The sequence below is a fragment of the Chanos chanos genome, chromosome 1 (genome assembly GCF_902362185.1).
Source record: "Chanos chanos chromosome 1, fChaCha1.1, whole genome shotgun sequence".
In the NCBI taxonomy this organism is placed as follows: domain Eukaryota; kingdom Metazoa; phylum Chordata; class Actinopteri; order Gonorynchiformes; family Chanidae; genus Chanos; species Chanos chanos.
Window position 1 is genome coordinate 31,531,318 of NC_044495.1, and position 23,704 is coordinate 31,555,021.

General features: G+C 40.5%; 1 protein-coding gene across 3 annotated transcripts in view; it reads left to right on the forward strand.

The window, feature by feature from the left end:
- The first annotated feature begins 2,810 nt into the window (after positions 1 to 2,810).
- Positions 2,811 to 23,704, forward strand: part of rnf130 (ring finger protein 130) — a 37,637-nt gene continuing 16,743 nt past the window's right edge. For all 3 annotated transcript variants that reach the window (XM_030781780.1, XM_030781773.1, XM_030781788.1), the window contains exons 1-3: positions 2,811 to 2,946; positions 3,530 to 4,063; positions 16,795 to 16,989. In XM_030781780.1, coding sequence (XP_030637640.1) covers positions 3,790 to 4,063; positions 16,795 to 16,989 — 469 coding nt within the window. In that variant the 5' untranslated portion in view covers positions 2,811 to 2,946; positions 3,530 to 3,789. The remainder of the gene's footprint in view (positions 2,947 to 3,529; positions 4,064 to 16,794; positions 16,990 to 23,704) is intronic.

The following is a 23,704-nucleotide window of genomic DNA, read 5'->3' on the forward strand; positions in this document are numbered from 1 at the left end:
GCATCCCTATGCTATTTGTGCCAGCACATTTGAAAAGATAATGAGTGTCATTGGGCTATAAGAGATGTATGTATGTCTTTATATATGTCACCTATTATGCAAATGCACATATAAAGTGATCAGCTTTTAAAATGCCAGTGTGTGTGGTCTCTAAGAACATGACAATTTGTGGGTATTCATAAAAATGGCTACGTCTGCCTTACGGCAGGGTTATACAACCATCTTGCTGGAGCCTTACCACTAAAATATTTGAATGCCTTTCAGCAACAGGAAAAGGTTATCCATCATCATAGGGATTTCACTACCCTTTTGCTCATTTTTTTTGAGGAGTGCCAATAGCATCCTCATCCCTCTATCCACGCTCACATACAATAGTAAAATAAAGTATCTGGCTTGTATGACTGAAACCTGTTAAGACATGTTTGTTTCATGAAGAAAGATATGAAGATGACATTTCAGCTGTTTGACTCTGACTGGAACCTTGCTCAGTGGGAATACTGTCAGTCAGTAATAGCATGTAACTACCAATATTTATACACATAATGCTTTACCCTCTCAGCCATCACCTTTTCCCTGTCTGTTACTGTTGTTGAGCTAAGAGCTAAGACTAAAATGTGCAGTGGCTGATGGACCTTGAGAAGCAGGTTAAGAAATTCAACCCCTAATTCAACCCCTGCTTGGGAAGATGCTAATCAAGCTAGACAGTGGAAATTTTAAGTTGCTCTGTCAAATCAGATGAGTGAATTGGCGATAACGAACTGATTACCTCACTCACAGTGTGGGTCTCTATACTCCGTGGGGGCCTTAGCAGCGGAGCCGGTGACACCTGGGACCTCATTTATAAAAAGGTTGTGTAGAAACCACACCACATTTGATCTAAGATAATTTCTGAAATATGCGGACGAGCGATTCAGAGAAAATGCGGAACAAAAGACCGTTGAATGCAACTATCGAATGCCACTGGGTGCAAACCTTCGTCGTACCACTAGAGACCTAAAACTTTCCCTCATTCATTTCAATGGGAAAATAAGCAATTAAACATGGCAATTAAAAAAAACGAGTGAACTGATCAATTAGCTGTGAACAAGCACACTTAGCATTAGGACGGACCTGTTGAGTCAGGGCCGGCTGCAGGGTGCAATGACTGAGGGGGCATCTGAGATTTGCAAGGGGGCAAAGGTGTACATTATGATTAGGCTTAGGGCTGGGCGATATAGGCTAGCTGTAAAATTTATCACTATACAATGTTTCATTTTGGTCATATCGATAATTATTGATCATGTTTAATGACCTATTTTTGATAATTAAGTAAAACTTGTGAAACAATGTTATAATATTACGAGAATAAAGTCATAAGTGATGAGAATAAAATAATAATACCTTAAGAAAAAGTAATATTACGAGACTAAAGTTATAATTTTACGAGAATAAAATCATAACATCACGAGAATAAAATCATAACAGAAGAGGAAAGTTCCTCCAAGTCCGCGTGGTTCTTTCTTCAGAGTAGACGCTTTTTCTTGCAATCTTTTCAAAGTCTTGATACTTACGATAATGTGGTGCTGATGTGCCAAAAGATTAAGTATTTCTCATTTGTGGAACCTATACTAAAGTAAATCTTCACAAGATGCTCTACGTTCCTCATTTTAATGCAGGCAGCAGGCTGCTCATCTGATATTCCCCTGTAAAATAACTAAAATAACACGTAGTCTAAAATTACGATTTTTTCTTGTAAAATTACGACCTTGTTATCGTAATATTACGACATCGAAATCTCAGATTTTGTTGGTTTTTTCCACCTCAGTGTGGCCCCAACACTCTGTCGTAATTATGAATTTAACCACCTTATTTTCAACTTCCTCATCATCTGTACCCATTTTCTCACTCAACGCTGTGTCTGTCGTTATGTGCGCATATCGATGGTGCAAGCGGACGATACACCTGTTAACGATTGGCTGTTTGAGTATCGCTCGAAGCACACTCCATTATCAAGGGATATGATAGGCTGTTTATGAACCGGGAGAGAAGGTGGGGGCACTCTTCGGGTTTGTTCATACGACCGAACTTTGCGTATTCCTTATGTGTTTTCCTGACAGTTTGCATTTAATGCATTTAAGTGAAACTATCGAACGTTCTATCGAACAGTTTTCTTATTGCTATTGATGAGGTGTCTGTCGCGATACACATCGCTGTGGTTTTATCGCCCAGGCCGAAAATTAAAACTGAGGGTGCAGAGTCCCCTTTTGCTCCCCAGGCGCCCGCACAGTGTTGACGCCTCCAATGGAATCGATATCATGAGAACTGCGGTAGTAGAAAAAGACTAAAAAAACCCAACAAACCCGACAAAAACTACCATAATAATAATAATAATAATAATAATAACAACAACAACAAAACTGAAGAAGCTTTATTCTTGCTTGCGCAATCACATAATAATGCGGGAACAATTAGGCAGCAGACGACATGTTGGTGCGCTTAGATTTCTGACTACCTGCAGTAGTCAACTCCAGCATTGCCACAACGAAATATGCATACGTCAAGTTGGAATCTAACGTGGAGCTAAGTACTTTTCCTCGTAAAAGACTTTTTTTTATAAATGTGAACTTTGGCGTGGATTTGAGTGTAGGCGCATTCTAAGATCAACTCTGTCAGATGTCAGCACGTATCTGACGTGTTTTGAAAAAGAGTCATAGCATCCTAGTCCAAGAAAAAAAGCAAGCTTTTGTACTGATGGTATACGCACCGCCCTAGATCCCCCTTCCCCTTGTATAGCCTCGCTCGTTTCAGTCTGTCGCGCTTGCGCAGCGCGTTGTATTGCAGAAGAAGGAAAGGCGACGAGGGTAGAATCGTGTAAGCCAAGGCGAAACGGGCCGCCACGCGCTGAAATTGCACTATACACCAGAGCTCCTGCTTGTAAATATCGTCTGTGAGCAACAAAAAAGGAAGGTACGATTCGTATTACATTCAGCAGTAAATACTTTAAGTCGTCAGAGACAAAGCTGTCAGTCGTATGGCAGCTGGCTGCGCTTCACAAACACAAAGCAGTTCTGACAGCTCGAGCGATACATTTGTTGCCAGTGCACAGCTGTGTTAATTCTTGTCATTGGATACATAACAGTTAAATCGTTTTGAGACCCCATACCTCAAATGATTTTTAAATAACGATTAAATGTTTTTTGTTTGGTTTTGGTTTTTTGTTTTTGCTTTCTTTGAAGAGCAGATGATACCTCATGCTTGACTGTTACCGAAATGATTTGGTGACGTTATGGGCCAGAATATTCACTGTAAATTCTGCACAGTAGATTAGAGTTCCTCGTTCATTTTCACTTATCCGTGACATTCGACACATCCACAGATATAGCCCACGATGTTGCTGTTTTGATACATTTTGTGCTTTAATATTTAATCACTTGTTCAGATGCTCATTGGAATAATACATCATGGTATAAAAGCGTGCAGGCTACTGTTAACCGTTGAATGGCAGCTAAAAACGACTCGTTAACCTTTTTTCCCCTTACATTTTTCGTAGTTCATACCCAGGTTTACCTGTCCAAAGGCCGAGTTTGTACCGCATGTGCTGGAGTACAGACATTGTGCTGTGAGGGGAGGACAGCATGTTTACATGACGAGACATCGCGGGGACTGTACACGGTAAAGGAAACGAGAGCTTCAGAACCCCCCTTTTAAGGATAAAGCAGCCTGAATCCCTTTTATTATTTTTTCCGTCTGTCTCTTTCTACGGTGACGGACTGAGTTGTTTCAGTGGAATAACGATAAGACATTCCGAAGATGCTGAAGAGGTGCACCGTACCTACGCTATGCTGCAGCTATCTTTTCGCCGTTATCTTCACGCTCGCTCTGCCCAAGTGCACGCTGTCTACAGGAGCCGAGAAAAATATGGTGAATAAAGAGGACTATTATAGCGCCACGGTGAACGCCACTGTTTTGGACTCAAAAGGTAATCCTAAACAAATGCTCACTAAGGATGACGGCAGGTACGGACAGAATTCCCCAAAAACAGAAGCGAAGGGAATTGTGGTAACACCTGCTGCTGTAAACGGCGGTAAGTGAACAGTGATTCAGTTATTGAATTTCTGGCATTTTACTGATATTTGTGTTGTAGACGTGTTTCTGGAATCTCTTGCTTAGTAAAGTGTCCGTTAGTTCAGCAGATTGTCGGTTCATATTTTTCAAAATCTAAATGATAAAGGAATTGCTTCAGGTCAGACTGCCTCAGTAATAGCAAGTCAAATCTGGTCTGTATGATAATAATTAACACGCAGTTGCACATCCTGTGTCTCCGTGTGTGTGTGTGTCTGTGTGTGTGTGAGAGGAAGAGAGAGAGAGAGAGCGTGCGTGTGCGTGCACACCACACAGCAAGTTTCTCTCCTCTGAATGTATCCCTGTCCCTGTACACTTAAGTTGATGCTCTCTTACTAGGAGTCAAAATTTTGAAACTCACTTACCTGTTAACTTATACTAGATATATCTGTTTATCTCAAGGGTCTGAAGCAGGGGTACTTTCATACCCATCTCATCAGCTCTTTAGAGATTTCAGGAATGTTTAATCAATCTGTGAATAAAAGCAGAAAAGCTTCCTTTTAAGTTTATCCAAGTGTCATTGGTCACATGGTGTGTCATCGCAGATGTAAATGGTGGCTTTCAGAATGATGCATTGTATGGTTACCATGAATCAGCCAGAGAATTTACCATCCATCAGGTGGCTCTGCTATGAGAGCAATAAAGTCTAATTGTCTTCTCTGTCAAAATGGACTTGTTGCACAGTTTAACTTGGTGCAAGTCAGCCTCAGAAACAAACTGTAATCTGCAGTTGTAGCATTTAAGTCTGGTGAACAGAGAGATGTTGATATTGAAACAGGTTGGGGCAGCTAGCATTAGGGAGTTTCTGAACAACAGTTTGCTGAAGTGGATCATGGGAAAAAAGTATAAAATACATATGTCAGAGTTTTAAAAATATGGTGATTTGTCAGCTTTGAAACAGCACAAACACTGTAAACAAGATGAAGGAACATCATGTGACCTGAGTGGTTTCTTGAGCAAACCAAGCTTAAACACACTTCCTCTACAGCTACATTGGCGGTAGTCAGTTATATACTTCCTGTAGTACACAATTTCATCTTTTTGGAATGCACATCTTGTTTTTAGTGTCCTGAGCTTAAACACGGACTTGAATGAATTATTGAACTTTATTAATTTAATTATTCATTGATCTATGTTGCATACTGTGGATGTAATAGAATCTATATTTGAATCAATAAATATCTGATAAACTTTGATTAAACAAATACAATACAGTACAGCAAATATTTGTACTGTTTTGTACTGAGCTGTATAATTGTAGTATATGACAGTAAGGATTAACATTAATGACAATAGAGGTAGAAATAGTTTAAGTGACCTGTCATTGATCAGTGAGTCTGCACTCATGAATAACTTGTGATGAAAGTGTCCATCACAGTTTTTAAGCCAGGGTCTGTTTATGAATAATCACAACAGAGGCTCACAAATATTTGGAGGGGATGACAGTCTCTCTTCAGCAACGTTTTTATTCCGCTGTCTTATATTTCTGTTTTCAATTAAACGTCTGGCATGCGCAGGTAGTGAGTTAAGCTGAGGGAGGTTCTCTTGAAAGCCTCTGCATCACACAGTAAACATGCATTCTACTACAGAGCCACCTGATCCGTTATGTTTGCATAGTCAAGATATTTCAGAACATGTTGGAAATGACAGAAGCTGAACCCAGAGTCCCTCTCCTTTCTGACAGTGAGTAAACAGAGCTGTCCCCTACACGCCCTCTCCCTGGTACTTACATAACGGCTCCCCTGAAGAGGCCCCAGTCAACTCCTCCTGCTTTGGAGTGGGAGGAAGGGTGACAACATGGGGTGTTAGGCGGGGGGGTGGGGGGGTGAGGGGGGGGCAGGTTTTTGGCATTGCTGCATCTGTAAAGCAGCTGCCCTCTCTCAAATATGTGAACATGCATGCCCTCATCTGTGTGGCCTACTCACTTCCAACCGGTCTGTCGCTAGCAGTTCTTGTATAAGACATCTTATTTGTGCACTTTATTTGTCTTTATCATTCAGTTATTTTAACTTTTACATGTATGTTAGGGCTTTGCAGTATTGGCAAAGTACACCAAGCTGTGGGAGGCAAAGAAATAATATATATGAATTTATTCTTTTTTCCCCAGTAATTACTTTGCCTCTTGCAGCTTGGTGTACATTGCTCATACTGCAGAGCCCTTCATTTTTTCCACTGCATTTGGCTCAGAATTGTTTTGCACTGCATCTGTGCAATGGGTATCTGTGTCTGGTATCACTTGGCTGTTACAAGGATGCACTACGGAGATGCTAAGGCAGAGTTAAGTTTTTTATTTGTTGGAAAAATAAGATAATCCTAACTCTCTACGTTCACTAAATTATTAAAAATTAACCGTCCAAAAAAAAACAGAATAGTTACAAAGAGAAAATTGTTTTTATTTGCCAACCATAGACCTCTGAAATTAATATTTTAACTTGCCTAATAGGATGATAACAACTTATTTATTTCAGGATGACTCATTCAAGCTGCAAAAGCCCAATCAAGCAAAATGAACACAAAAACAATCCAATTGTTATTACTAGTCTTATCAATACTGTAGAATGACTGAGAGACTGAAATATGCTTCCTTTTACATTGTCACTGGACAGAGTAAAGCAAATTGGGTGGTGAACTGACTTATTAACCATTTTGCTTAAGAAATAGTTGTTACAGCTGTCACAACTTTGGAAAGGACTCTACTCTTAATTTGTTCTGGGTCTGGACAGGAGCTAAGTATTAAGTAACTTCTTTTGGTGTGAGGTCCTTGTTAAACTGAACCCCTACAGTGTTATACAGAAACATATAAAAGTGATAGGATACAAAAAATAAGCCTCAATTAAAATAATGATAATAAAAAAAGTTCACTTCAGCTTTCAGAGTGTAATGTGCTGTTCTAGTATAAATCATTACAGTCAAGAAATAAGCTGTGTTTTTTATATAATTTTCATTTTAGACTTTTAAAGAGTCAGCGTATATGATGCATGACAGTGACCTGCAATCTGCCATTTCAGCCTTTACTAAGATGTAAAAGACAAGCTTTGCCTGTGAACAACAGTTATTTATAGTTTAGCTGAATCATTCCTTTTTTTTTTTACTTGATTTCCAGGATGTATTGAATGGCCTTGAGGGAAGTGTGCTCTCTATAAAACGTTTTAAACATGATCGTATCAGATTCCAGGAGCCAAAAGCATCTTTCCCGCTTCTGCCTGACATTCCTGCAGTTTTGTGTTCACAGTACACACAAAGCCAGACAAAACTGTTGGAAACCGAGAATCGTGGGAAACAAATGAGTTGACAGTTTTCATCCATCACCACTATAAGCGTACGTCACAAAAGGTTGAAACATCTCCAAGTGTTAGCATTTTTTCCTTGCCTGTAACCCAAACTTAATACAGACTTAAAAGTTTTCTCATTAAAGAGTAAGTTTGCTCTTGTTCACATATAAGTGCATTTATACGTACTGCCCTACTCTTTATGCATATTGCCCCATATAGATAAATATTTGACAGGTTTTTTTTCTTAAAAAATGTAAGTAAATCTAGGAAGTGTTTTGGCATATTGGTCTACTAAGTACAAACCAGTTTGAAAAGATGTCCTACTTCTGTAATTATAAAAGGAGCGTGGTATAGGAGACCTATGAGTGAGATATACAGTAAACACAATACAGAAGACCTTGTATTGGCAAGAAAAGGACTCTCATTCACCCATTTGGCATTTCCAAAAACATTTATTTCAAAATTCAGCAACTACGCGATAAATCATCGGAGGAATTCAGTGATATTTTGTAACAGACCAAGATGTCTAAAATAATGAACTTCCTTTTGAATGGACCAGCCTCTGTGAGTTCATGAATGCAGGTTTGTCCATTTTCACTCTTTACCTTCATTCGAAATCTCTCTTCCCTCAGGCTGTGTGTGTGTGTTTTTTGTCTTTAAGGCACATACTAGGATCTCTTTATTAAAAAAACATACTGATAAACATGAGCACAACTATATCATGCACAGAGAGTCCACTATTGTCATACCATGACAAAGGTTATGATCTTTGGAGAGTGCTTGCATCTGTTGTGTTCCACTTTGGCTGAGTTCACCAGGCCAGTGCTCATCCCTCACTGTCCCAGTCTCCCAGTCTGTAGGCTGGCCTGGTTTCCTTGCTCTGTGCAGGGATTCATTGCTGGCTAGTTTGGCCCCAGGGAGTATGCTGACCCAGTGGAGGTCTCAGCGAGTGCAGGCAGTTTAGGTCATGCATGCTAACCCAGCCAGGCATGCTGGGAAATGAACGCTCAGAACAGGGATCTCATATGGGATTTATTCCCACCGTCAAACATAAAGGCCAAATTCTGATCTTTCCCCGCTCCTTAACAAAGAAGTGTCAGAGGTGAGCGGGTAGAGCTTTGGTTAATCAGTTATAATTCAATAGTCAATATTTCATCTGCCATTTTTAAATTTCAATCACAGTTTACTGTATATACACAGAATACCCACTGGTTCTTGGTCCTTCCAAGATTCTGCAGAAACCAGCCCATTTGTGTAGTTTATATTTAATAATCACTATCTGTCTCCATGATGGCCCTGCTTTCTCCTTCATTTTGTTCCCCCAGCTCTTTTCATCACACAGGACTGTGTGTGTGTGTGTGTGTGTGAGAGAGAGAGAGAGAGAGAGAGAGAAGAAAAGTAGCCCTGCTCACACTGTTCTCTATGTGTTCTTTTTTTTTCTCTCTTTTTTTCCCCACCTGTTTCATTACCCCTGACCTGGGTGTCAGCTCAAGCTGCAGCACTCAGGGAGCAGTTACAGTTTATGCATATTTAATTATTTATTTATTCAAACTTACAAAGTTCCTGCGTCAGCTTTCAAAGTGGAAATTTCCTTGATGACTTTTTTAAGGTTTCTACTCCCTGGTGAGAGCACATCTGGGATGGGATGACTTTTTTGCTTAATTCATTTAGGAGAGAAAGGGAGAGCAAAAGAGGTGAGGAGGTGAGGAGAAGATGACAGCATGACTCTCATAGAAGTCACAGTAATGTCAAAAATTTGCCGTAGAGACTGGAGAGACTTTTCATATGTACCCACTGGTCTCCATTTTGTGGCCTCCCTTGCTAACATATGGAATATGTGCACAAGACACACAAAGCATCATATTACACATTTTACCCAGCAGATAAATGCAGTTTTGGCAGTTTGACACCTTACATTAAAACCTTCCCATCAGTTTATGCCCAGCTCCTAAAACAGATCACATTTGCTTTCAGCTGTTTACCTTCCACACTACAGCCTGTTTTCTAGAAAAGACTGAGCTAAAAGGGTTAACTAGGTCAAAGGGAAATGGCGGAGTCATACATTTGACTGTGAAAAGCAGAAGCTTGCTTGTCTGTGCTTGACGCTGGTGAACGATTGGTCCTCTGTTCGGTTGTAAGCAAGTATCCATCATAAAATCATAAAAAATGAGAACATTTACAAATGAAGAAGGACTTTCTCATTCCACAAGTAGTGAAAGGAAGAATTTGTCATCAAAGAGGTGATGTTAGGTTGGAAACAGAATTTAAGGTGTGAATACCTATTTGTTTGTTCATTCACTTTTACTCTCTATAATGCCTCAAACCACTGTCTTCTGTTTTTGCCCATTTGTAGAATAATCTGTAAGCCAAGGTCTCAAACAATTCTTGTTTTGCATCAGGTCAGTTTAACTGAAGAGAACACGAGGTTCTCTGTCAGACACAGGAAAAGGCTCGGCTTACAGGCTACCGCTTCCTTTTTCACATTGCCTTTGAATTTCCTCTCTAGAGATGTCTTGTTCGTTATGGCCATCCCCTTGTCTTTTTTCTCTTTCCCTTTCTTTATGTGCCACTGCAAAGGGCTTATGGCATGAAGATCAAATGATAGATGTTAGATGGATGACAATTCATGATAGATGAATTATCATTATTATAATGCCAAAGCTAAACATGTATGTGCTCTCCAGTTCGTATGGCCATCTATCTGCTCAGAATATCTACCTAGAGAGAGAGAGAGAGAGAGAGAGACTCCTGTGCCCTCAATTTGCTAACACGTCTTCTCACCAGCTGCCACTACCTCCAGGGGTCTGGCAGTACAACAGAATGCTCTTGGCCAATGAGAAATTAAACCAAATGTCCTCCATCAGCCAATATACAAACAAGCACATAAAGTCACATCCAATAGAAATCCTGTCTAGGTAGTAACAAATAGTACTGAGTCATTCAGGAGACATGGAACCAGGCATATGGCAACTTGATTCCAGGCCATAGGCCGTAAGAGATGAGAGATATTGCTGGACAAAAGCTTGCTGACACTCAAGGGAGAACAAAGGGTGGTAAATGACCCTGGCACAGAAAATCCCATGCCTAATTAGCCTCACCTGAAGGCTCGGATGACCAACAGAATGGCAGGGCTATAGGCTTAATGCTCCAGTGCCAATGTGAGCAATAACACACTGTCACAGACCGTTTAAAGTTCAGTATCTTAAACGTGCAGTCTTTCCGGTGTTCTTCTTCCATCTACGTGTCAAACACAACGTGAACTAACTACAAAAAGACAAATAAAAGTCCACCCTTGAACTTTTCTTCAGTTTTCTTTTGCCCATCAATATTTGTGTGCTTGAAAGTTCAATTGTTTTAATTAGTCAAAATGATTTTTTCCTCAGTTTTTCCTTTTTTTTTTCTTTTTTTTTTTTTATTTGACACTTCTTTGAATGGTAATGTTTTGTTGTTGTTGTTTAATTTTTGGAGGCTGTTCATCTGTAACCAGCTCTGAGAGTTTTCACGTCTTGATCAATGTTAAGTGATATTTAACTGTTTTCTGTGAAACTGAATGGATGGGTCCACTCTGCAGTGAGTGTAGTCAGAGTGAGTTTGTTATTTCTCATTTGTCACCCTCTAATGAGAAACATGCACACTGCCCAGTGTACATTAGACAGTCTATTTGGGTTTAATTTAAGTTAGTGCAGTTTCATAATCTATGGTGTAAAGCACTACATAATTTGCTAAACATATGCATCAGTCAGCACATTTACATTTTATGTTTTCATTTTGTAAAACATATTTGCTTTGGTTATTTAGTTTTTTTTTGTTTTCAAAAACGTTTTTCACATTCTTGTTAAGAGGACTTAATGCTCTATCTCTTATGTATTTACTCTTGAAGAATCACTTATGGATCAATCGGTGCGGATCTGCAGTCAGTTTGTGAAACAAGAACGCAGTCTTCCTTTTGATAGTGCAAAGGACAAGGTCTTTGCTCTGGATGTGACATTATGTGCTTGTTTGCATATCGGCTGTCAACTGTTTACAGCTGGCACCGAACAGGTGGGTGTGCATCGCCCCTTTGCTACATTACTCCCCAAACGCAGAATGAAACAGCCTCATCCCTCAGGACTGATAAAAGGCAAAGAAACAGATGAAGGAGAAATAGAGGAAATGAGGGATATGACCAGAGACCTTTGATGACGTCATGTTCTTAATTGATCCAGGGAGGAAATGGGAGCTGCAGTCTTGTGTGTGTTTGGGGAGGGGGGGGTTGGGGGGGGGGGTATTGATTGTAATTTTACTGTGTCATATGAGGTGGGGGCTGCAGAGAAAAAGCAGCGAAGAGCTTGGATGGAGAGAGTTAATGGTATCAGTGTGCTTAGCCCCCGCTGCTGTTGTCCTAAGGGTACGTTTGAGGCTGGTGGAGTCATTCATTTGGAGTTGAACAAGATTTAGCTACTTCATGTTTGCCAAAATCAAATCATGGTTCGGCCTAATGAAAGAATGTAATTAGTAGTGATTTGCAGCAGATACGCACAATAGGCTCATACATGCACACACACACATACACACATACATAAGCAAAGCCCAGACGACATAGCTTCATTTGTTATGTTGACAGATATGAGGCTGAATTTATTTACATTTTTTAAGCACTGATTCATTAGTGCTCTGGAGCTGGTTTGTGATGTGTTCTAGATGTCGTAACAAGGCTTCATGGTCCCTGTCTGTCTGTGGGCACTCATAAACAGACTAGATCATTAGGTACATTCTTGTGCTGGTTGAGTACTACTCACAGGTCTTGCTGTATTGAGTATGTGGAGTGTAGGGCCATAGGTATGTGGGTCCTTGCCATCCCATCATAATGTCCTTGGGTACATTTCCATACAAGCTAATTCAGTATCAAAGTCCAGCCACAGCCTTCAGGGATTTTCCGTATCATAGTTACTGTATTGCATGGGTCAGCTCGTAGATTTCCATCACCGTGTGCTGTCAAAATCCTTTTGTGCTGAAAACTAAACTGAAAATGACATCACAATAAATGTAAAACACCGTTAGAGAGGTCATCTTATAAGACAGATGAGAGAATTATTATTTTAAGGTTCACTGATAAATCTTAATGCTGAGATTTAGTGAGGTGAACAAGTGGGGTGGATGGGATGGAGTAGAAGGTGTTTACTGGTAAACATCTCTCCTGATATTGTGAGAAGCGATTGCACATTAAGATTCTGGGTCCCACTGTAGATTTAGGGCATGTTCAATGTGCATGGGGTTATGGAGAGTTTTCATTTGCCCTTGCAAATGTTTGCAACAGTTTTAGTGGTTTTTATGTGCCCCATCAAGACCCACAAATTCCCTTCCATGCAAAACCATCCTTGACTCTCAAACACAGGTGTGCATGGTTTTATTTGCAAGAGAGGTTTTGACGCTGTTGTTGTTCTCATCCCCGATAGCATCTTACCATTTCCTGTCTTGTAGAGACTTGTCATAAAAATCTAACTTATATGAAAAATGTGTTTGCAGCGTGGCATAAGCCTATTGAGTGATGCATTCTGGGTACAAGAAGGAGCTCTCCAGCTGTGCCTGGGGTTTATTTATGGCTTATAATCACATAATCAAAGTCTGCCTTTGTCTGCAGGAGCTTCAGATCTCATGATATCACTGTACAGAAAATGACAGTGATATCTCTGCAAAACATGCTTAGAAAGCACACTGGCAGCTAATTAGATCAATTGATTGATTGAGTTTCAGCATATAATACCATTTTGTACCATTTGATTGCACGTATGATGTCTGAAACCCACTTTTTACAAGACGTCCTACGCAGTATCAATAACAGTAACTGTAACACAGAGACTTCATTACCTCAGCGGTCATAGCCCAATCGCATGTGATGACTATTGACAGCAGTGTGTTGGTTCTAGCCTGCAGGCCTCAGACTGGTCCAGGGAAAGCCGCCCTCCTCTACATCCCTGACTTCATTTTTCCACTCCCCCTGAGAGCAAACGATTTTTGGAAACAACCTGACGCCTTTTTGTGTCATGCTGACTGGTAAACTTTGGGAACAGATATCTTTTATCTGCTGTGAATTAGATTAGTTCAGGCTCCAAATTTCCGATCATCAACAGTTTCATGCACTGTTTTAGTTATGGCGGAGGGTTAGCGTTAGCTTAAGCAACTGCATTTTTCTTCCAGTGCCGTATTCCATCTTGATGCTTCTTTGCTGAGTCCACACCTTTTATGGCTGTGTCCTGTCTTGAAAGTAGAGTTCATGGTGAGACCACTTATGCCCCCCAGATTTAATTTTATTTCATATGGAGTTGGTGCAGAAAGCATTGCAGTAGAAGGAATGAACAGTGACAGCTGTATATATATAGCTGATGATGCATGTTCTCTTTCCTGCCTGCTGTGCAAGAATATATTGAAGATGGATTGGGAACATATATGGTCCAGAAACGTTTAGGTTTCTTAGACATGGATTAAGCCTGGTCCTAGACTGGCTAGGAAATCTGCCCTTCTTATTGCAAGTTGGACCTGCATTAGTGGTGGTATTTAGTGACACTACCTTTTAACAGTTTGAAGAAGGTTAAGAAAATCAACATCTGCAGTTCATTTTTTGCACTGGGTCACTTTCATGTAGTACGTCCAATATGACAGAGATACCCTGATGTGGACGTTGTACATATGCTGTACAGTGACGGAGGGAGGGATTTTACCGGAACAGATTTCCCTCTCGGCAAGGCAGTTTATTAAGGTAATTTGTGTGCACTCCACAAGCTTCTCCTGTCTAAATATGAAATGGAATAAAATCAGAAACTGGAGGACAAAGAAGACAGGGAGAAACATTTGTCACAGATAAGATCAGATTTTTCTTTTATAGACTGCTCCTCATCAATGGTTACCACCACCACTAGAGAGAGAGAGAGAGAGAGAGAGAGAGAGAGAGAGAGAGAGAGAACAATGAATAGAGCTATCTTATTGAATTATTACTGGGCCACACTCCAGGAGAGGAAGGTAGCAGCAAAGGTCTCTCTCCTACATCACTGAAGCAGGTTTTGACCTCCAGGAACAGAAGGGCCTGTGACAGGAGGGGGCGGTAGGAGTGATGGTGGTGTTAAGGCAGAGGTTGAGGTGGGGTAGAGCAGTGCTGTCTGATCACAGGGTCAAGAGTGACGCACCATCCCAGATGGACAATGACGTCAGAAATATCTACCATATTATCCATATTATAAACAGCATAGGCCTTATTATGGGTATTAATGCAGTTTGAATATTGTACTTCACATAACACACACAGACACACACACACCCCCCTATGTCTTTCTCTTTGTCTTACATATACAGATAAATAAAGGGCATCAAAGTCTATCTAATCAGATTGAAGTCCCCCTTCTCTCTCTCTCTCTCTCTCTCTCTCTCTCTCTCTCTCTCTCTCTCTCTCTCTCTCCCCCTCTCTCTCTCTCTCTGCTTCATGAGATAATGATTATCTAACATTGCTGGCCAGCTCTGCTCTATAAACCTCAATCTGCCAGCTCAGATTTCACAGGCAATTCAGAAGCCAAAGGTCATTACACTCTGAGCAAGACCAGATGGATGAATTCAGGATTTCTGGCAGTTCACAGGTGTAATGATTCAAGTGTCATTTAGCTGTTGACTCAAGCTGTTGCTCTTTCAGTTACAGTTGGAGACAAGAAATATATCCATTCAGCTAAAGATACCCAATAAACTACTCACAAGACTAACTGGTTTTGTTCATTAAAGCATGAAACATCTTAAGCATAAAAACACAAATATCTCTGTGCCAACATGTCTGTTTTTTAAATATGCTATGTTTATCACATAAGCAAACAGAAACATGATCCTGAATTTATCAGATGTTACAACATTTTCAATAATTCCTTTAGATTTACATTGAGTACAAATATTGCAATTTCACCGTTATTTGTCGCTGATGACACTGAAAATGTCCAGGTTAAATGAGAAATCATTTACTACAGCAAAACAGTAGTATAAACTCACAGACACAACTGTCAGCCCTGTTGTTGAGAAAACTGCAGCAAATGCACTAAAGCACGCTTTCAGCAGAGCGGAGGTGAAACATCCTTCTCCATTACAAACCATTCATTTCCTAAAACTGACTGATCAGCTGTTTATCCAGCTCTTGGTGATCATATATGGAAACATAGCCTTTGCTGTTACAGACTGAAATGTTAACATTATTGGGGGTGTTTGTGTTGGGTGCCTCCAAGCTTGGATAGATGAATACTGGTGTGTTTTGCTTTATCTGCTCCACCCTTGCTACCTGTCTCTTGCTCATATACACACAAATACATTCATGCAAGCATGCAGACACATGTGCAGGTGCACACACACACACACACACACACACACACACACACACACATACACTTGCACACACAGGCCCACAGAGACTAGGAACATCTGCTCCCCAGTGTTGACATTGCAGACTAATGAATATTTCAGCATTGGTCTCGAAGTGTGGGTGTCCCCATAAAATGAGGGCCAAGAACTAGAACAAAGTCACAATGCATCACACACAAACATAAACACAGACACAGACACACACACAAGCTCTGACATCACACTTCCTGCAACATTCGAAAACTAAGAAATGTCTTCAGGCAGGGAGTTACTGATGAAGGGTCGAGGAAACAAGCTGAAACAAGCAGAAACACTGTCTCTCTAGCTCTCTTTCTCTCTCTCTCTCTCTCTCTCTCTCTCTCTCTCTCTCTCTCTGCCTTTCTTAAATGACAATCAATTACTGCAACCTCCTCTCCTGCCCTGTGGATATTCTGTTTTCTCTGAGTGGTAGTCAGGCTATTGCTTTGGCAATAACATCTATCTGACTAAGAAGTAGAGCATTTGCATAGGAAAGTTCCTAGATCATCTTCAGAGTTTTTCCAGTGATGGGTCAGATTAGAAGCAAGAGGAACAGGCCTTCACTGCATTTCTTTGGCACTCCGTTAACCCAGATTAAGGGGTGTACCAAAAAAGCATACACTAGAAAAGGCAGTGATGCGCAGAACTTACACTTCAACCAACCTTCTTGGTATATTCATGTATGTTAACATGTAAAGAAATGGTAGTTTGTTACCACTTCATGTTAATACCTCTTACTTCCTTTTATTTCTCTCTTGTGTTCAAAAATAAAAATGTTGTTTTTTGTTCATTTTGGTACTGAATCTTGCAAGTGGCTTTGCAAGAAGTGCCAGGTACAAATGACAAAATAACATACGTTTCTTAGGAAGAATGTATGTAATCAGTTAACAACACCATCTGACATTTGAAATGAAATGCAATATCAGGTGCAGACACTACAATGATCTCTCCTTGTCTTTGTCTTTGTCTGCCTCTCTCTCTCTCTCTCTCTCTCTCTCTCTCTCTCTCTCTCTCTCCCCCTCTCTCCCTCCATACATAGTGGTGGACCTGCAGGGATGCTGTCCGTATACACGCTTCGTGGTGCCCCCTAAAACCACACAGTGGGTGGCACTGTTGCAGAGAGGCAAGTGCACCTTTAAGGAGAAAATCCTGAAGGCAGCGGCCTACAACGCCTCAGCCGTGCTCATCTACAACAACAGCTCCAAGGAGGACACGGTCACCATGGCACATGAGGGTGAGACACGGCGGAGCATATGAGACAGCTCCACTGACTTGAGTCAGGGAAGATAGTCAGGGAAGATAGTCATGAGAAACTTAGTTATAAAAAAAGAGTGTATGTAAATGTGTGAGTACATGTGTTTGAGTATGTGCATTTGTGTGTATGTGCGTGTGTGTATTGTGAGTTACAAGGACCTGTGTTTTCTGTCTTATGACGGAGTAGTTTCTGGGAGATCAGAAAATCTGTGTGTGCTTATGTGTTTATATATGTAGTACTAGGAACATTGTTACCATTTAACACATATGCTAAAAACTTATTCACCATCACTGTTACAAAGGCTTGATTCAGAGAATAAGTAATTATTGAGGGCTAAAGCCCCAGCCAAAAGAACTCACGTCTGTCTTTCATGTTTACGTGCTAGCTTAGCTTCATCTAGCGAGGCAGTCTGTCCATCAGGGAGCAGAAGAGAGGGAGTGGAGGGAGGGAGGAGAGGCGGTGAGTCATGGAGTGCGACACCCTGCTCTGGTGTGGATCGATGAGATGTGTAAATATAGAAGGACTTCATGACTAATTGAGAAGGTCCTTCTCCCCCAACACTGCTGAGATTTAGATAGTTCCCCAGGAGCGGAAAACCTGACCTATGGATCAATTTGCTGTTAGCATGACAGTAAGAAAGTGTCTTTCTTACATTATATTGGATATTTTTTTATAGAAAGAGATTGGTACCCAGAAGCAGGATTGACTAAAATTAAAAAATTTCAGTCATCTTCACTAGCTATTTGCTGCGTGTGGAGGAAATTCTTCTATATGGAAGAGAGTTGATAAGTTTCTGAAGAATCAACCAATATAGATTATGAATCACTATTTATTACATGCGCATGGGAGAAACACACCTCAGAGATGAAGTATAGTTCTCCGAGGTTAAGGAATGCAGAGCTTTTCATACAGTAATACAAACAAGTCCAAGGACATGTGTGGGGGTTTACAAGATAACCTTTCTCATGGAACACAAGATGCTTGGTGTTCGCTCCCCAGATGTTACAGACACTCAGAGGCCTTGTCCTCTACATGATAAATGCTCATTGTTCTAACACACAGATACAATTTGCAGCATGTAGTAATAAAGCAAGCACAGGTCCCTATAATATTAATACTTCATCATGACAATAGTCATGAGGCACACTTTCCTTCTAAAAGCTGCAGTCATAATGCAAAGCGATATTTTTCCTACACCTACTACACAATACACATACAAACATGTACACATACACATACTTACAAACACACACACACACACACACACACTCACACACACACACACACACACACACAGACACACACACACACACACACACACACACAAGTGTATTTTTTTTTTAGATTTTGTTTTTGTTTTGAGCCCAAGCACAGAATGTACTGGCTGTCTGCTATCAGGGCCTCACTGAGACAGAAGCGTCAAGATAAGAGTCTGCGGCCTGAGGACTGAAATGATCCATTAGAAAATGAGGGGTGTGTGTTTGTGTTTGTATGTCTGTGATGTAATCATTGCTTTACCCTCACACACTGCACGAGAGACGACTTTTCATGAGTGCTTATGACCTGTTCGTGAGAAAGCTGAGCAGGGTTTCTTATGTGTTACAGAACTGCTTTTGTGTGAATTTGTGTGAATTGTATGTCAGTTGCTGAATGATGTCTAGAAGCACATATGTTTGGAAATCAGCACCAAAAATCTTTGTGTGTTTAGGATTCCAGATTAGTATCTTATGTGAACCATAACAGATATCAGATATTTTAAAGTATGTTTTATGCTAATGTTAACAGTAGGAGGTGCTTCTTTAGTGCAGCTGGTGAGGTTTCTGAGGTGTTTGGTGCAGGCTGTAGCATCGTCAGGATTGGCTGTGTGATAGGGTCTGGAAGCTGTATGTGAAGCTCTGTGTGGTGCAGATAGCATGTTGAGGCTCTGAGGCTCTGACAGATGTTAAGATACAGACAGCTGCTGTGTGTGAACATCACTCACTTCCTGCCCAACACCTTCCGCTTCATGATTTTCAGTTAAAGGCAGGAATGACTCTCAATCAGGCACGCAATTAGGCTCTAGTAACTCAGTCTGAACTCTCACGGGTTGTTCGCAGTCAAGACATGTTTCACCAAACGCGTGTCTCCACACATGTACAGTGGACTAATACACACAGACACACACGCGTATGCATGAGACACATACACCACACACACACACACACACACACACACACACACACACACACACACCACACATACACACACAAAGGCAAAAAATGTGTGTGTGCATGGTGAAGACAGGCAGAGATTACTGCTCAATGCACTGTTTACATCCAGTAAATCAGTCACTCACAGTCTTATCGCCAAAGCTATTAGTTAACAGTGAAACTTGCACGTGTCTGAGAATGTGATATGACAAGTTTATTTGACAAAGAGAATGTGTGTAAGTATGTGTCTGTGTGTGTATGTGTGTGTGTGTGTGTGTGTTTGAGAGAGAGAGGGGGAGAAAGAAGAAGAAGAGGAGCAAGACTGTGGTCTGTAGAACACTATAAATCCATGGATTTATGTGGCCCAATCTGCCAGACAATTGTTTTGACTCACAGTGATTCACTGTCACTTTCTCACACGCACACACTCACACACACACACACGCGCGCGCGCACGCATGCACACACACACACACACATGCGCGCATGCACACAGAGGTCATAAAAACATGGATTTATGATAGCATTGCTTTGTAAGTGGGTATATTTGTGTGTTGTAGTTTTAGTCTTTCACTCTCCAGCATGTGTGTACTATTGGTTAGACAGGGCCACATTACCCTCTACCCTACAAAACTGAACTGGCATGGTGACATCCTTTATGTGCAACACTAAAATTATTTGCTGGTCCATGGTTGTGTACCCCACTGTGGGGTAACCATAGAAAGGGAGCTGTGCAGTCAAACAAAGAGAAAGTACGGTAAATGTACCTACTAAATGAATGATGTGAGTATCTAATACATGATAATTAGTTCCCATGGTATGGTTCTGGTTATAAATTTGTGTTCATGGGCAATTTGTCAAAATGCCTGAAATTGTGTAGTGTTTTCAAGGCTTTAGCTTTATTGACATAAAATTCTAGCTCTTAAAATTTAAAGATATATTAAAACTGAAAATGAGCAAACATGATGCCATTATCAATATTATTCCCTTTTTTTAATTCAGTAATTGGCCTCATGTAATCTAATCTACCGGACAGCTACTGCTGTCAGTGAAAATAACCATTTGCTTTCAAGCTGGGATAGGTGTGCGTGTATGTGAGTGTGTCTTCTCTTCAAGTGGTTGTCAGTCTACTCAACCCTCTGTCTCTACCCCCCCACCCCCCTGTTTGTTAGTCAGGACAGTACAAAGGTGCCCCACATCACCCCACCTCCCATGGCACTAGCTACAAAATTAGTGCTTAAAAAAGCTGCAGAGTCAGCAGGCTCACGGCTAAAGGACATCTTAGCAGGGAGCGGAATGGATGGGAGATCCCATCCACATGAGACTGAGCCTCTGAAGCTGTAACCTTTACAGTGCAGCATGGCAAAAGATGAACAAAACAAACCAATTTTCCTGTCTTGCTCCCATCAGTTGCCCATGTGGAGGACAGCACTTAGAGGCTTAAAAGTCATGGTTTCGGTTCACTAATCTGTCTTAGGTCTAAGTCAACTGGAAAGAGGTTCTGTGACATCATTAATCAGGCAGATTAACGGCATAGCAAAGGGGAAACCTCGTTCATATGGTGACTTCATGTGAAAGTAAACACTTGGAGACTATTTTAAATCAAGTTCTGAAATTATTTAAAATAAGACAACACATTAAACAAACTGTCATAAACTAGAAGAATAGTGTCAATCTGGGAAGCACAAGAAAATTCATCATATGGCAAAGCTGACTAATAATACTAAAAATGGAAGTGGGAGAGAATGTGAGTAGCTTTGCTTTGTGGATTCATAGCATTCTTTGCTGTCTTATATGGTTTTATTTCAACTATGACTTGAATATGCAGTTATCATGTGACTATCACATTATATGAGCTCGGTGGAGAGAAAAGGAACCTAGCTTTATTTACTCACCAGCCACTAGGGAATAGATCTTGAGTTTTTTGGCAGGAAGAAAATGAAGATGGTTGGTTGCCAACATTTTGTCCTAAATGATGTGTTTATGGTGTTTATCAGTATCATTGGTATTGTGAAGGAGTTGTTGTAGAGATCTGTTGTGGAAATCTGTTGTAGAGGTGGCGTCTCTTTTTTTTTCTGTGGTCTGTGTCCTTTTATGCACATGCCCAACGCAAAGACACACAGACAAACACACACACACACACACACACACACACACACACACATTCCTACATGCATGCTCACACTGACACAGGTGTATCAAAATCTTAAACTAATAGTATACTAGTGAAAATGTGTTATTTCCTCCCTTGTTGTAAATGAGCGGATTTCGTCCTGTTCATTTTATCAGTTCAACAGCCACCTCACATTCACCTCACATCATTTATCTGATCAAGAGTGTGTGTGTGTGTGTGTGTGTGTGTATGCACGTGTGTATGTCTGTCATGTGATACAGTTTATTAACACTGAATGTGAGGAAATTTTCACATGGTAAGTGCATCTCATCTTTAGAATAATACTGAATGCTGTAGTTAGTTAACGACAGAATGGCTGTAACTGGACTGTTAGCCTTGATGGCTAACCGTTACAGTGATGGCTTATAAAATGTGATAAAAGGCTGTTGTCTTGGGGGCTGACACACATGGAGACAAACGGCCTTGGTGCATGTGAGCCCAGGTCTATCAGTCACCAGTGGTGCAGACCAAACTGTCTCTGTCCTACAGCTGACATCTTTACTGCTGACAAACAGCTTTTACAGACAGGCAGAAGGCTGCTAAATGGGTCTGACATTCACAAACACACACACACACACACACACACACACACACACACACACACACACAAAACACACTTACACACGCAAACACACGAACACATGCGCACACACACACGGACACACACACTGTGTATGCCTCTACCTGCACTACCTGTACTCAGTAATCATCCAAAAAAAATGTGTGTGTATATATATATATGGCTTCATTAACGGTAAGATGCTGTCATAGGTCCTGGCCAGTTTGGCATCTGTTAAATTTGCCATTTCTGCTAAGCATGAAAACAAATTTTCTCCTGGTAGAAAATGGGGAAAATACTGATGGTAACTTCAGATGGTAACGGAAGGAGATGGCCCTGTTTTCAAAGGCAGGTAGAGTCTGTTCAGTAATAGGCTATCTGAATGAGTGAAATTTTACGAGACTCAAAGCTTTAGCAGCCCTATTTTTATGACCATCTTATAGTGTCCATCAAATCCTTATAGACAAATGGTCTGAAGGTAAATCTCTGTAAAAAGTTAAGGTCTAGGTTAAGAAGATGTTAAATACTTGACTGTTTAAGGCCATGGCAGGTATAAAGATCCTTATTTGTATATACATACAGACTGTCAGTCTATATTGATATAGACTAAATACTGAATGCATGGTTAATATAATTCCTTACACATCCCGTTAAGCTTTAACGCTGACTAGGGACGGGGCTGTGACAAAGCATTTCACATTTTCTGACACCCATAGGAGGCTATTAATAACAAGGTCTACGTATGACGGACCACTACAAATTATAATTTGTTTAGAAACATCCCAGGAATGACTATAACTAATCACTTAAATGACTCTGTTCCTGTTTCACGTGCAGTTATAGACATAAAAATGGCCATACACAAACAGAAATAGAGCCACCATCTCTTACACAAGGCCACATGGTTTCTCTTTCTTGCTATAATGAGGATAAATATAGTTTTCATCCTCTTATGGGTATCATAACTGAATTGTCAACTGAAGCCGCACGGCTGACATCGTGTCTGCACTTTTGTCGAGTATGTTGGCTGACCTTGAACTGTCTGTACCACGACACAGGCTAATGCTTTAAAGCCAGCATTGTTATGCCTCACGCAGCAGAGACCAGGTCGAAAATCAGTTTAATCCTCTATGTTAATATGGAAATGAAATACATTATGTGGAAGTGTTTTAGAAAGTGTGGTGTCGCCGAGTAATACATATTGTTTCACACTGTATACCTCAGTCCATCAAATATTTATGGATTGTTACTGGTGCAGTGAAGTGCAGTGTAATAATCTTCACTTGAGTTTTTCCCCCAACATATGGTGAGAAGGTATCTTAGACTGAGACTTTATTTTTCCTCAGACAGAGGATAGTTGAAGAGCTTTAAAATGTAAACACACCATTTACTGTATAGCAGTGTGTAAGCTACAAAACCATCAAACACAATAAAACAACATTAAAACACACCTGAATGTTATTAGGCATAGAACCACTGCATCACATCTAAAATATAAAGTTTGCCATCTGCAAAGGCAGAATATGGCAAGACCTGGGTTTATATGGGAATGTACATAGCTTGGGGTTCAGATGTTTTTCCCGGTTGAAGATATTGTATTAAATTCATGACTGTCAGTTAGTCTCAGTGAACAAAATAAGTGAGAAGCAGTTATTGTAACTTTTTTACGCGAGATGCTGTATTGATGAAAATTTTAAAAGTAAAAGGGTGCAAAAAGGCAATCATAGAAGCCATTGTGTAGTGGCATTTAAACTGAAGAATCTGAACTAAACT